This window comes from Rosa rugosa, chromosome 5, assembly GCF_958449725.1.
Source record: "Rosa rugosa chromosome 5, drRosRugo1.1, whole genome shotgun sequence".
In the NCBI taxonomy this organism is placed as follows: domain Eukaryota; kingdom Viridiplantae; phylum Streptophyta; class Magnoliopsida; order Rosales; family Rosaceae; genus Rosa; species Rosa rugosa.
This window is the reverse complement of record NC_084824.1, coordinates 46,743,754-46,758,674: the sequence shown is the minus strand read 5'-3', so window position 1 is coordinate 46,758,674 and position 14,921 is coordinate 46,743,754. Positions and strand designations below refer to the sequence as shown.

The following is a 14,921-nucleotide window of genomic DNA, read 5'->3' as shown; positions in this document are numbered from 1 at the left end:
AAAGTCCAAAACCTAATCTTCTTGAATATTCCAGCAGCTAATAACCTCATTATGCGTGAGTTACCTATTTTCTAATCACTCTTCTTGATTCTACGCCGCTTCTTTATTTTTCTAACTTTCCAGCTAAACCAAGCCCATTCTCGTCCTACATCATTTACCAGCAATAAACCTAAAACAAAGATTCTGGAGTCCACCAGAGATAAAAGAGAAAACTCTCAATTTTAATTGATAATATGATAAAAGATAGTTCTGCAGCCGTTTAAGGTTGCTTATATATGAGAAAAGAAACCCTAGGGCGACTAACAATGAAACCCTAAAGTCCACGGATTAAAACAAAACAAATCCAAAATAAACTAGAAAACCTAAAATAAAAAAGAATGTAAAACTAGCCTAAAAATACTAAATCACGAATCGGATAATTAAGACGATACATTTTGGCCTAAATCTGATAGGGCTCACTTAAGTGAGTGTTGAAGATCTCGTCGTTCCCATTCTGGAAAGGTATCATGCGTTTCAAACGGACATTCTGGCAAAAAGTTAGTCAAATCTGATTCAAAATCAAAACCTGACTTTTCGCACGAGAAACCCGAAAAGTCCAAAACCTAATCTTCTTGAATATTCCAGCAGCTATGTAATGAACTAACTGTTCTTGTCGTTAGTCAATAGTTAGAGGCATCTGAACAGAATTCCCCCATGTCAGACCGGGCTACGAAGGAGCGTCAGTTTGGCTATTATGCCAGAGTTTTAGTAGATGTGGATCTTGCCAGGGAATTACCATCTTCGTTGATGATCGAGCGTGAAAATCATTGTTTTCCCATTGAAGTGGTCTATGAAAATTTGTGCACCCATTGTGGTTTGGTTGGCCATACTGCTGATCGTTGTAAGCAACTAAACGACAAGGAACAAAGGAACAAGAAACAGCGTGGGAAGCCTTCTCAGCCTTTGACTACTGTAGTGCGTCAAGAGTACAGGGTAAAGCGTAATGTGGTCACTTCTGATATTAGGCATGATATGCAGATGGTCTATGCTTCTCCACCAAATATGACTAATGAAATTGTTACAAAGGATCAACATGCTGCTCCAACTCTGACAGTTGATGACGACTCTCCTAGGGTCCAATCTTCTGAAAGGGAATTGGTAGAAATTGCTCAGTTTGCACAAACCGTTATTGAAGAGGCGGCTTTGGGTGAAATGGAGACTATTGCCCAGCGAGTAATAGAGGAGCCATTGGAAGCAACTATTGAAGTTGCTAATGCAAGGAAGGATGACTTGAGCTCCTCGGAAACGACTGAACAAGTTCTTGAGGAGCATTTTTCTCTGGAAAATGCAGCAGGTGAGTTGACAAAAGGGAAAACTAGTGGCCATGACTTAACTGAGGAAGACCAGTGCACAACTGGTATTGATGGAACCCCGCCTAGGGGGCAATTTGAAATGCAAGCAGTGAATTCTATGATGGGGGGTGATACAGGCCTTAAGAATATGACCCTTGTTCTTTCTAAAGGGCAGAAAAAGAGACTCCGCAAACAGCAAAGAGAGGAAAAGCAGCCAGAAGAGGGCACTGTGGATCGTTACCCCGCAAGAAATAGGGGTCCTCCTCATAAGCTTAATTTATGAAGATTATTTTTTGGAATATTCGGGGATTAGCTAATGCTCCTACAAGAACTGCTCTTCGTAGTTTGATTAGAAAGCACTCCCCTGATTTCCTTTGTTTATCGGAACCAATGACATCTTTGACTCGTGTTCCTGATTCTTTTTGGAGATCTATTGGTATGTAATTGGTCGGTGTCAATGATAGAGGTCAGTTATTTCCTAATATTTGGGTTTTTCATTCAACAAACATATCCTCTCCTACTATGATATCTTCTTCTAGTCAACATATGTTTGTGCAATTTTCTGTTGGTGGTATTGCTCATGGTCTGATATTTGTCTATGCGGCAACAACTAGTGTGGCACGTCGTCCTTTATGGTCTGCAATTGAGCAAATAAAGACAAGCTTCTCGGGTCCTTTGCTGTTAGTTGGTGATTTCAATGCGATTTTAGGAGCCCATGAAAAGACGGGTGGTAGACTACCTACTCGTGTTTCTTGTGATGACTTTCAGCATATGGTGGATGTGTGTCATTTGACACAAATTGATCTTAAAGGGTCACCGTTTACATGGACAAATGGTCGAGGAGTTGGCTCACATATTGAAATGTTGTTGGACAGGTGCTTTTGTTCTATTCCATGGTTAGACTATTGGCCGATGACTAGTTGTTCCACTTTGGTTCGACACTCTTCTGATCATAATCCTCTCTTGATTTCATTCACTAAATACATTGCACAAGGTCCAATTCCATTCCGTTTTCAGAAGCTTTGGTTGGGGCACTCAGATTTTCTTAAAATTGTTCAAGTAGCATGGCAATCCTTTGAGGTATGTGGTTGTCCTATGTTTATTCTACAAAGGAAGCTTAAGCTTTTAAAACCTATTCTGAAGGAGTGAAATCTTAATGTCTTCGGTAATGTTCATACTGCTGTGGATAGTGCACGCGCTGCCCTTGAAAAAATTCAACTAGCCATATCTCTTGATGGGTTTACTGATGTGCGTCATGTTGAGGAGCTTTTAGCCCAGGATGCTTTATCAAATGCTTTATTGGTTCAGGAAAAATTCTGGGCGGAGAAGGCAAGGGTGAGATGGGTTAGGGAAGGTGACAGAAATACTGGCTATTTTCATACTTTGGCAAAAATTCGAAGAGCACGCTCCTCTATCACTTCTCTTCGCATTGGGAATGGCTTGGTGGATGATGTTAATATTTTGCGTGATCATGTTGTTCAGCATTTTACAAGTGCCTTTTCAGATGATGGAAATATTGCTGATACAGGTTTGGTTGAAAATATTATTCCTTCAATGGTTTCAGATTCAGAAAATGGCTCTTTACTTGCTATTCCTTCTGCTGAAGATGTCAAAAATGTTGTATTTTCCATGAATGCTGATAGTGCCCCAGGTCCGGATGGTTATTCTGGTCACTTTTTTCAGGCTTGTTGGGATGTAGTTGGGTTGGATGTGGTCCGTGCTGTTAGATCTTTCTTTCAGTCAGGTTATATACTGCCTAATCTAAATTCCAGCTTTGTGGCGCTTATTCCCAAGGTTCAAGAAGCTGATGTTATCACTCAATTTCGGCCCATTGCTATGGCTAATTTTTCTTTTAAAATTATTACTCGCATACTGGCAGACCGTCTTGCTCCTATTGCTTCCAGGATTATATTGCCGAATCAATTTGGTTTTTTGAAAGGAAGACAAATCTCTGATTGCATTTTTCTGACTTCTGAGTGTGTTAACTTGTTGGATAATAAATGTCGTGGCGGGAATGTTGCCATTAAGTTTGATGTAGCAAAGGCATTTGATACTCTGAATTGGGACTTCCTTCGAAGGGTTCTTAATGCTTTTGGTTTTCATGCAACTTTTGTTGAATGGATTAGTTCTATATTGGCATCAGCTCGGCTCTCTATATTATTTAATGGCTCTCCAGTGGGATTTTTTAGTTGTAGCCGTGGAGTTCGACAAGGTGATCCACTGTCTCCTCTTCTTTTTTGCCTTGCTGAAGAGGTTCTTAGCCGTGGTATCTTGCGTCTGGCTGATATGGGGCATGTCCAAGTTATATCCTCTCCTCGTGCTGTGAAAGTCCGTTCTCATGTTTTATTTGCTGATGATATAATGGTTTTTTGTAAGGGAGATAAAAGAAGCCTACTAAATCTTATGGCTTTCTTTGAGGAGTACGGACTCAACTCGGGTCAATTGGTGAACAAAACCAAGTCTCATGTTTATTTGGGGAAGTCAGCTCTTCATCGTCGTACTCTAATATATTCTTGGTTGGGTGTTTCAGTGGGTAAATTGCCTTTCATGTACCTTGGTGTGCCAATTTTTGTTGGCCGTCCAAAGCGAATTTACTTCCAAGTCTTGGCTGATCGAATTCGTAATGTTATGTCTAATTGGAGAGGGCATTCTCTTTCCATGGCAGGACGGGTAACTCTGGTCAATTCTGTGGTGGTTAGTATGCTTTCCCATAGTTTCACAATTTATGCTTGGCCAAGGACTGTATTGCAACAAGTTCGAAATTGGATGAGGAATTTTATTTGGACCGGCAATGTGTCTTCTAGAGCCTATTATCCAGTCTTTTGGAAAAAGTGTTGTGCTCCATTGAAGGAGGGTGGTCTTGGAGTTCGTAATATTATGGCTCTTAATAAGGCTTTCCTCCTAAAAAAAATTTGGGATTTCTTAACTAAGTCTACACCAGCGGCTGCTTTTTTTTTCTGCTCGGTTTCTTCAACGTTCAGGTCAGCCATGTTCTTACTATAAAAAATCATCTATTTGGCCTGGCATGCGACCCTTGTTTATGGATATTTTCTACAACTCTAAATGGTTAGTGGGCAATGGTCGATCAATTAATTTTTGGCATGGTAATTGGCTTAATGGTTCAGTTGTTGATAGATTGGGTATTGTGCATCCGCTTGGCAAATTATTATGTGCCAAAGTTTCTGATTTCATCAGAGATGGCTCTTGGTATTGCTCTACAAATTTGATTGCTGATCTTTCTGCACTTTGGTCAGAAATTTCAGCTGTTAGACTTCCTTATTCAGACATGGAGGATAAGCTGGTGTGGTTGGATTCTTCTGATGGGAGTTTATCTTTATCTATAGCCTATGAGTTCAAGAGGAGTAAACAGGCAATTGTTCTTTGGGATAGATGGGTTTGGCGTCAATGCTTTCGTCCTCGAAACTCTGTTACTCTATGGAAATTTCTTCATGGTAAGGTTTTAACAGTTGATCTCTTACTTCAGCGAGGCTTTTCTTTTGCTTCTATGTGCTCTCTCTGTCATGCATCTGCTGAGACTGCCCACCACCTTTTTTTTGAGTGCTCTTTCTCTATGAAGGTATGGTCTGCAGTTTTATCTTGGTTTAAAGTCAGTATTCATTTCCTGGATATATATGATTTCTTCTCTTACCCACTGCAACATGGTTTTGGTACTCAATTGCAATTGCTATGGTGGGGAATGATGGGAGCTGGCTTCTACTCTCTTTGGGAGGCTAGAAATTCTATCCGTTTTGATGAGCGTCGCTTAACTACTGATTATTTGATTCGCTCTATCAAGCAGCAAATTCGAGAGGTTGATTCTTGGGGTTTAGGAATTATGCGTAACTCAGTCGATGAGCTTTGTATTTTCAGTGCTCTTAGAATCAGCGGTAGAGCCTCAAGATCACATCAAATTCGTGAGGTAAATTGGCATGCTCCTTGTGCTTTTCAATTAAAGGTTAATACAGATGGTGCTGCTCGTGGGACGCCTGGACTCGCGGGCTATGGAGGTATTTTTCGTGATCACTTGGGTAATTGTATGGGTTGTTTTGCTGGTTCCTTGGGTATTGCTACTGCCCTAGAAGCAGAGCTTCAAGCCATTATTCATGCAGTTTCAATAGCATCAGGAAAAGGATGGACTTCTCTCTGGATTGAGTGTGATTCAGCGGTAGCAATTCACTTTCTTGCCAATAAAAATTACTCAGTCCCTTGGCATCTAAGTGTTGATTGGGTCAATTGTTGTACCATTCTCTCCTCTATGCAGATTCAGTTTTCACATATTTATCGAGAAGGGAATCAAGTGGCTGATTGCTTAGCTAACTATGGGGTGGATCATGAGGGGCATTATTGGTGGGACTCTTGCCCTCCTTGTGCATCAGCTGCCTTTGTTCACAATCTGCAAGGGTTACCGAATTTCCGTATTAGCTAATTCTGAAGTGCTTGATTGCTTTCATGCAACGGTGGTTTCTGCTGCATGATTGCTCTATTCATTAGTTCGTAACTATTTTAGCTCAGTGCTCACTTTGAGTACTTTATTTCATTTTGTTTTCAGAGAGGTTTTGGTTCTTGTCCCCCTCTCTCCTCTTGTGTTTTCTTTTCCTTTTTTAATAAAATAAAATAGAGGGATGGGCGGTGGGTTCCCGGTTGCGATGGTCCCCTTTCTTTCGAGATTGTGGGTGGGTGCCAGTCACCCCATATCGGCTGTCGCAGAGGAACTAATATCGCCTAATCCTCTATTTAATTGATAAAAAAAAAAAAGAATATTCCAGCAGCTAATAACCTCATTATGCGTGAGTTACCTATTTTCCAATCACTCTTCTTGATTCTACGCCGCTTCTTTATTTTTCTAACTTTCCGGCTAAACCAAGCCCATTCTCGTCCTACATCATATCTATACCCAATATCGACGCTTGCAGCCCTTGGAAAGGTTTAGTCTATTCCAAAAGTATCATCCCTCAACTTTTATTTCCAAAATACCTAGTTGCGATAATTGAAGCTATCAAAGCCCAAAAAGGAAAGCTTGACTTTAAAAGTTTGTAGATGAATTTTGGGTACACAAGTGAGGTAGTGGTGTCCAGTGTCCACCTATCTGGCTCCCACTATAGATGAACCAGTCGGGAAGCTAAGGTTGTGGCAATTAGACACAAGACTATGGACATGTACTTAATTGCCAGATGTAATTTTTCATGGTTATCGAATAGGACTATTTTTTTATCTTCAGAAATGAGGTTGACATCTTTGAATTCAAGTCCAAAGGGAAGGAATGTGGGACTTTAGACAAGTACATCCTACACTATAGTGCCTCTTGGTTTTAGATTAGGTATTATTGAATTTCTTTTATTTGTTATTAAAAAAAGTCACATTTGGATATAGGTCCCGACTTTAATTAACTCACCAAACCCCTCATTTTTGACAAATGTCAGTTTCGTGCTTGTTAAATAACTAGTAGTTTATATATCCCGAAAAACAAAAGTTGTATTTTTTTTTTTTGAAAAAAAACATCTGTACTCATTAAGAACCTAAGCCTTTTCTATAGATTTCTGGTAGTTATCAAAATCCGTCTTCAACAAGCGAAAGGTCCAATACTATCGACGCGATGTGGATCTTTGGATTGATTTAACCATCGACTGCGATGGTCTGTTTCATCCATATCTAGAACCGATGCTTGCGGTTGATGGGTTCATGTTGTGGAAATGCTCTATCTTTTCGAGAAATATCATCCTCAAATTCGATTTCCAGAACACCCAATTGGGAAAATTGGAGCGGCCCCGGGCAGAAAATGGAAAGCTGGACTTTAAAAGTTTGCGCTTGAGTTTTGTATGCAGAGGTGCAGTGGTGCTGTTTACATATCTTGCTCCTACTGTGGTTGAAATGGACGGGAAACTTAGATTGTGGTAGTTTGATATACGATTATGGATGTGGAATCATTTGCAAAGATATCAAATTTAAACCCCAACGTGGCACCCATAAGTTTCTTCCTCTGGTCTTTATTCAAAACTATGGAATATGACTACCAACTTTTCGTCAAAAACAAGGTTGATAATTGATATATAGTGACACACTCAAAGTGAGTGCTCAAGATATAATTCTGTATCGTAGTAAAAATAAGTAGAGATCGTTCTAAACCGGGTTACAAATCCTATAAAAAAATGTTAGAAACATAAGTATAAAATAAATTAAATCTATATATAAACATTATCTAAGAAATTACAAGAGATTTGGGGGGATTTAAAGAGCCTATATTTTAATCTAACTAAACTAATCTAATTATCAAACAAATCTCTGAATCAAGGTAGAAGTAGATGAATGGAGAAGTAGAGATGCAATTAACTACCACTAACATGTTAACAAGGTTTCAAAACACAAATTACGAATCAAACATGTCATAGAGAGAAATCAATCATGAACAAAGATGAATTGATACAAAGTTCTTATTACTTTCCTTAATTAATTAACTAGATGAATGCATCATAATTAATCCTATTAAACATGAAACTACTAGTGATATTACTCACTAATAAGAAGACAATTGACGCATAAAGATCAATGAAAGGTTGATTGATTTAAGAAGAACACACAAGTTGGAACGTCATAAAAGCATCACTATGCCAATAACCTCATCAAACGACAGAGCTCAGACGACAGACATGTTGTTTTCTGTCGTCTGATATATTTTAACGACAGACAGTCCAAAAACTGTCGTCTGAATATAACAACATACCATACAAAGTTGGTCTTGAGAATTAAGTTTGTTTTCAGACAACAGTTATCTGTCGTCTACTCAAAGGAGATAAATTGATTTTGGTTCGTGTCGTAAGCTATTTTTTTTAGTTTGTGGTCAGACAACATTTATCTGTCGTCTCTTTAAAAGAGATAAATTGACTTTGAATTTTGTCGTAGCTGTTTTTTTTTTTGGCACAACGTGAAGGGATTTTAAGACAAGCTTTTAATGATTCTCTCTCCTCGACAAATTTATCAAACTCAAAAACCCCGACAAATTTATCAGACCCAAAACTTCACACAACAGCTCTCTCAAACTGAATCCAAATTTCTTGCCATGCAAATCAAAAGTCCTCACCCAGAATCAAAAATCCAGCTGAATCCAAATTTCTTGCCATTCCAAACTGAAAACCCAAAACAACCTAACCCCCCAATCCATACCCCATCTCTCTTCGAGAAAGACAGAAAACCTCATTCCGCATCTGAGACTTTGTTTCATATAGCGAAATTGTCCAAACCTCATCACTCATTTCATGGCTAGCTCTTTATCTATGCTGGTAAGCCCTTAGATCTAGTGTTCATCTATTTAGGGGTTTTGTTGGAATGGGGATTTAGGGCTTTTATATGAAATTTCCTTTGAAATCTGATTTGTTTTTGCTGGGTTATGTTCGAATTGGGGATGCGGGGTTATCAAAGCAGATTTAAGTGTTCGGCTCCGTTCTTCCCAATGGCACAGTCGACATCAGAAACTCGTACACTGTTCCTCACAGCGAGAACTCCGAGCAGGTCCTCCCATCGGCCTTTTATCAGCATCTTAAGTAATCCTATGTATACTTTAAACTTTAAAGGCTTCAATTTACATGTCATGTTTGCGTCTGTGTTTCTTCATTGTAGGGTTTCTTTGTTGGTTGTTTTTTGGATTTACAGTTCGTCAAATTTGATTGGTGTTGAAAGAGTGGGTTTTGGTGATGAGTTAAATTTTGGGTTTCAATGCACCAAAAAAAAAAAAATTTGGGTTTCACGTAATCTGTTTTCTCAAGCTGATAGACACGATATATTTATTTTTTTTTCTCTTTGTTCTTGGCTGAGCTTTGTGTTTCTGTTGTTGATAGAGTGAAAGAGAGGGAGAGAATTCCATAGAATATGCATGTTCTGCATGTTCTCTGTGTGTGTGTTTTTCTGTTCTCTGATAATAGTAATAATCAAGAAACACGGAGAATGAAAGAATTTGTGGTTTTTTTGAAACAATTTTGATTTGGGGTTTTGGTGATGTCAGGGGTTTCTGGGTTATTGGCTTAACCTTGAGGTGGAGGTGTGTGAGAGCTGCTGAGGTGTGGCTTCAAATATCCAATTCCAGAGTTATTGTTCATGCTTGGAGACATAGATTGCTTCTACGTTCAAGGTTCCTTAATTCTCCTCTCTCAATTTTGTCCATTGTAATTGTAAATTGTTCCTATTTAATGTTAAACTGTGATTGGTTTTGTATGCAGGTTTCATATGCTACTGTTGTAAGAAATTGGTCTGCAAGGTCTGAAGAGAAGGAGAAGGTTGAATCTGTAAATCAAGGTAAATGGAAGAGAATACATGTTAAGCAATTTTTGAAATCATGCTCAACTTTAAATTTTTAGAAATTTTTTGATAAGGTTTTTTTTTTTTCCTGAGATCTATAGAGGATGAATTTTTTGAAGTTGTAACCTTTGAACATTTTAGTACAATTTTAAAGCCATAGCCCGAGAGTAGAGAAGAAAATTGATATGGGGTGGTCTGCTGGTGTGAGATTATATGCTGTTGAGGAACTCTTCTTATGCTTGAAAGATGGTATATGAAACAGGATTTTGGTTAGATTGCTCTATGGGTTTGATTTCTGCATGTCTGACGATCTCCCAAATCAATCTTTGCCTTTCAAGTATTTTAATTAATTTAAGTGTGGATTTTGTAGAGTTATCTGTATGGGATTTTGTATCTATTCAGAAAAGAATCATAAGCACTTGCTAATCTAATTCATAGAAGCTTGGAAGCTTATTGCATCTTTGTTTTGTTCAGTTTCCATTTCTTTAAAAATACATTGACTACAAATGGTTGAAACAAAAACTTTTGACTCACTGTTTACTCTGCACTTTTACAAATCTATGAAACGAAATCTTAATTACAAAGAAAGAGAAGAGGGAAAAAAGAAAAAAGCACTACAAATTCACTTGGAAAAACAACAATGATAAAAGAGAGTGCTGTTATGAAAAATTGCATGTGATTCAGATTCCTAAATTGTTTGTGCTCAATAATAACCACATGCATGGTATTTGGGAGGAAACAGAAATTTGAATTTCAGTTTTGAACTTTTGTGCCTTGCAATGATTCTATCTAATTCTTCTTTGATTGCTTGTCTTGCTAATATTAGTCACTCTTTTTTTCTTCTATTCAGATTAGGACAAGGATGATTGAGATGGTATCTCAAGGCTCGGCTACCTTGGAGGTAAGGGATTTTCATGAGCTCTTTATTATTTTGTAAAAATTACATTACTTTGTGCATTGAGATACCATTGTTGACTTTTAACTAATTACTCTTTCCTAAGAGTTGCAGATCCTACAGTTGGTTCCTCGATTGTTGTATTGAATATTAATAAACTTTTGGTTCCCATAAAAGATTTGGAGTTATTTATAACCTAATTTTGATCTGTAATGACCAAAAGAATCTTCAGGGAGATTTATTGATTATGATCCTTTTTGCAGGTTTCACTTAAACACTCGGGGTCACTTTTTATGTACGCTGGTAATGAGGGTGGTGCTTATGCCAAAAACAGCTTTGGTAATATGTAGGTGACAACTGTTTCTTCCCCACACTGTCAACACTTCATTTTTTTCTCTCTTTATTTTTGTGCTGTTCAATTTGGTTAATGAATAAAAGATGAATGGCCATGCAAATGTGTGTACATTTGGGTTAGCCCATGTTCCTTATTGTGAAACAACTGCTGTTTCTAATCACTCGTATTGAAGAAGGGGGCATGATATGTTAAGTGCACCAGTAAAACAGTAGTGAAATTGTATCTGTTACACTGCTATTGTTATGAAACAGAATCTCTTAATCATATCTTGGATGATTATCTTTCTTGTGAAAAATTGGGAGGCTTACTTAAATTTATTTATCCAGCAAAGAGCAAGTTGTGGAACCATTTGGGGAAAACCTGATCAAAATAAACTTTGCAGAAATGGAAATTATGTTTTTGTTACCATTATGTCTCTATATTTCTTCAATAATCACTAGTTTATGTAGGTTAACAATAGCTGGCTGAGTATTGTACTTTTACAGATATACAGCTGTTGGTGTATTTGTTCTTGGACGGATGTTACGTGAAGCATAGGTATCTGAAGCAGCAAAAAGCAACCAGAGTTCAATGATTTCCTAGAGGTGTTATTCACATGACCTGATAGTAAAGAAAAATGAACATTACACGTAATATCTGTCAAAGTTTTCTTTTCTCCACCAGAAAGCAGTATTCAGTCATATCATATTTATAAATAAGAAATAACTTAGTGACCAATAATCATGCTCAATATATTCTTCCTGCTACCCTGTCCCTTCCCTGCCTTCCTAAATCTGGCTTCTTGTTGGTTACTCCTGCAGAGGAACCATATGTGCATATCAATGGAGCTCGTAACTGCAGTCCTAGGAGACCATGGACAGTGTCCAAATGAAGATTTTGGTACTGAGTGTTTTTCTTCTCTCCTTTTTCTTTCTTGTGATTTAAAAGACTTTATACGTTCTCTCTGCTACTATCCTTAAAAGAATGGGATACACAATTGGATACACAATTGCTACTATCCTTAAAAGAAGCAGTTATGTATTCTTCAATGATGGTTTGGACATGGGTTTATATGAGGAAGGATGATGGAGATTACACAGCAACAAACACATTACTTGTCTTGCCCCACTCTCAGAGAGGTAAGAAGACACTTGACCTTGAGCGTGGAGGGTTTTTTGCCTAACTAAATGAATGGCTTTTGCTGCTATTATCGATCATTTTAACCCTGTCCCAGTAGTCAATTTCAGGCTGGATTGATTTTACTTTGTTGAAAATTTGGAACAATTGATGTAGTTTGCTCACTTGGTGGCTTATTGAAGTGGTAGTACAATGTTGTTAGTGGTTTCCAGGTTTTTGATGAATATATGGTACAAAGTAATTTCCAGTTTCTATATGAATGGTATATTGTGGTTTATATTTCCAAGTTCTGATGAATGTATGGTACATCATTGTGGTTTCCAGGTTTCTGAATGTGTGTTGCTTCATTAAAAAAAGAACAATATATGGAAGCCAAATTCTGTGGTGGTAAACCAAATCACACAACATATAAAGCATAACAACTGAACATCGAACAATAGAATTCAAGCAAAATTCTGTTGTCTGAAACAACCAGAATCCATAGATAACTCACCGTAGATGTTGTTGGAATAAAGTTCACACAACAGATTTCCCAAATTAACTTCTAAATTCTACACATTCAGTCGACACTTTATTGTTGTCTCATATTAGATCAGACAATAGACAATTGTTAAAGTCTGTTGCTAAAGTTATACTACAACAACATTTGACTGTCGTTTGATATCATATTTAACCACATATACTACCATTTTGTGTATATCTGAGCAACATTCAGACGACAGATATATTTTTGGTGACTGTCGTCTGAGTCACCTTCTGACGTCGGGCATTGACTGTCGTCTGAACACCAATCAGATATCAGCTTAATAGACGACAGATTTTCTTCATATCAGACGACAGTCAAAGTCTGTCGTCTGATGGGTTTATTGGCATAGTGCATGTAAAACTCATTCTTGATTAACTTTGTCATTGAGTAACTCAATCATAGGGTAGAATCAAATATGATGAGGACTATAATAAAAAAGAAGAACCTCCGATCCCAAGAGTTAGAAAGGTGAGGCTTAGCTGCAGATTTTGAAATGAAGCACCTTGCCTTAGGTGGCTAGTCATACTAATAAGATTGTTTTGCATAGCTGAAAACATGTCACTGCTTATCAATCACATAAGATCATATGTTCTGCATAAGATGCTATAAAATGATGTTTGCTTTCTTCACTGTTGAACTTAAACTAATCATGATTTTGTTAGTAGCATTTGGTTTCTCCTCTACAGATGGCAACTGTTGTGGTTCTGTGATTGCATAGGTACGGTCTAGATGAACACAATATTTTTAAACCACTTGTGTGATGTTATGCAGGTGAGTAAGTGACAACCGTAATATCTGACCAGTGACTGATGAATTTTGCTCGTGCCTGCTCTAAGCACATGAACAGTTGAACCCCCTGGAAAGCACATCCAACAATCCAACATCTCAAACTGCTCTTCCTATGAAGCAATGCTCGAGTGTCGGAGTTCATACATTAGCATTTTCCTAGTTTTTTTATTTTCTTAATTTTTTTTTTTGAACAATTAGCATTGAACTTGGAAAAAAATCAAGCATCTATGAATCTCTTCATCAAATAGATAGTTTTCATCTCACAGACCAATCCTACCCGATGAATTACTTTTCTTAATTAATTAATTAGATGAACGCACCATAATTGATCCTATTAAACATGCAATTACTAGTGATATACAGCTACTCACTAATAAGAAGACAATTGACGCATAAAGATCGATGAAAGGTTAATTGATTTAAGAAGATCACACACAAGTTGGAACACCATACAAGCATGTAAAACTCATTCTTGATTTACAAGTTCATAAGTTTTCTAGTTATCAATTAAGACCTAGAACGCTAGCAATCTTAATCTAGAAACAATCATATGCTCATAATTTTAAGTATGCATCCAAAGATTATAAAACATATAAAACATGGGAATGAAGCACAAAATCAACAAACAATCATGACATGATGAAATCGCAATTTACAATTCTGAAATCTTAAAACGTAAACATGCTACATGGTATTCAAAAACTTGGAAAAAATGTTCACACGGAAGGTACAACTTCAAAGAACAAAGATTCAACTAGATTTGGCACAGAGCTAACTATCAACAAGTCATGGAATACGAAGTTCGAGAAATAGAATTTAGAATAAAATCCAACGGAGAAGGAACCTGGGACTTCAGACGAGTCCATTCAACATTGCACTGCAGAGCTCTTGGTTTTGGACCAAGTCCTTATGAGGAGGTGTGTCAGACCCAAACCCCCCATGAGGAAGAGGTGGAAAAGAAAGGTAGACACCTTCTTTAGGATTTCGAATTTTATGTGCCTTTCACTATTCATTTACTATGCTCTGAACGCTCGATTTACATCCTAGATAACTGCTAGGCATTTTGTTTGAAAACTTTTTGAAAAACACAACGGAAGCTACAAATAGTTTTCAGGTGAAAATTCGTTTCGTTCGTCTAAAACTTGGAACAAATGTTCACACGGAAGGTACGAACTTCAAAGAACAGAGATTCAACTAGATTTGGCACAGAGCTAACTATCAACAAGTCATGGAATACGAAGTTTGAGAAATAGAATTTAGAATAAAATCCAAACTGCAATTTACCGAACTTGTTCTGCATAACCAGCTCCGTCCGCATGAAAACATGCTTAAACCAAGTATTTAGAATAAATTTTTAGAGTTCCAGCATGAAAACATGCTTAAACCAAGTATTTAAAAGAACGACAAACTTTTCTTAAAATGTTTTCAAAAATGGATGCATGTTACTCAATTGAATACGTGCGTTGAATCTTACCCGATGGCCGGTTCCATAGACAATGAAAGGTTTATTGATTTAAGAAGATCACACACAAGTTGGAACGCCATACAAGCATGTAAAACTCATTCTTGATTTACAAGTTCATAAGTTTTCTAGTTATCAATTAAGACCTAGAACGCTAGCAA

General features: G+C 37.4%; 1 protein-coding gene and 1 long non-coding RNA gene across 2 annotated transcripts; both read left to right on the top strand.

Annotated features, from left to right (window-relative positions):
• The first annotated feature begins 693 nt into the window (after nt 1-693).
• LOC133711762 (uncharacterized) lies at nt 694-1,614 on the top strand. Its single transcript, XM_062137857.1, has one exon. The coding sequence runs from the start codon at nt 694-696 to the stop codon at nt 1,612-1,614; it is 921 nt and encodes a 306-aa protein (XP_061993841.1).
• Nucleotides 1,615-8,348: 6,734 nt separating this feature from the next.
• Nucleotides 8,349-12,280, top strand: LOC133712366 (uncharacterized). Its single transcript, XR_009847328.1, has 8 exons — nt 8,349-8,605; nt 8,745-8,834; nt 9,325-9,450; nt 9,539-9,614; nt 10,468-10,518; nt 10,776-10,858; nt 11,353-11,451; nt 11,668-12,280. It is a non-coding gene; the product is annotated as an uncharacterized LOC133712366 (long non-coding RNA).
• Nucleotides 12,281-14,921: the final 2,641 nt, after the last annotated feature.

Excerpts from the sequence above, each read along its gene's own strand:
- LOC133711762 (XM_062137857.1), top strand. The coding sequence starts at position 694 with ATGTCAGACCGGGCTACGAAGGAGCGTCAGTTTGGCTATTATGCCAGA.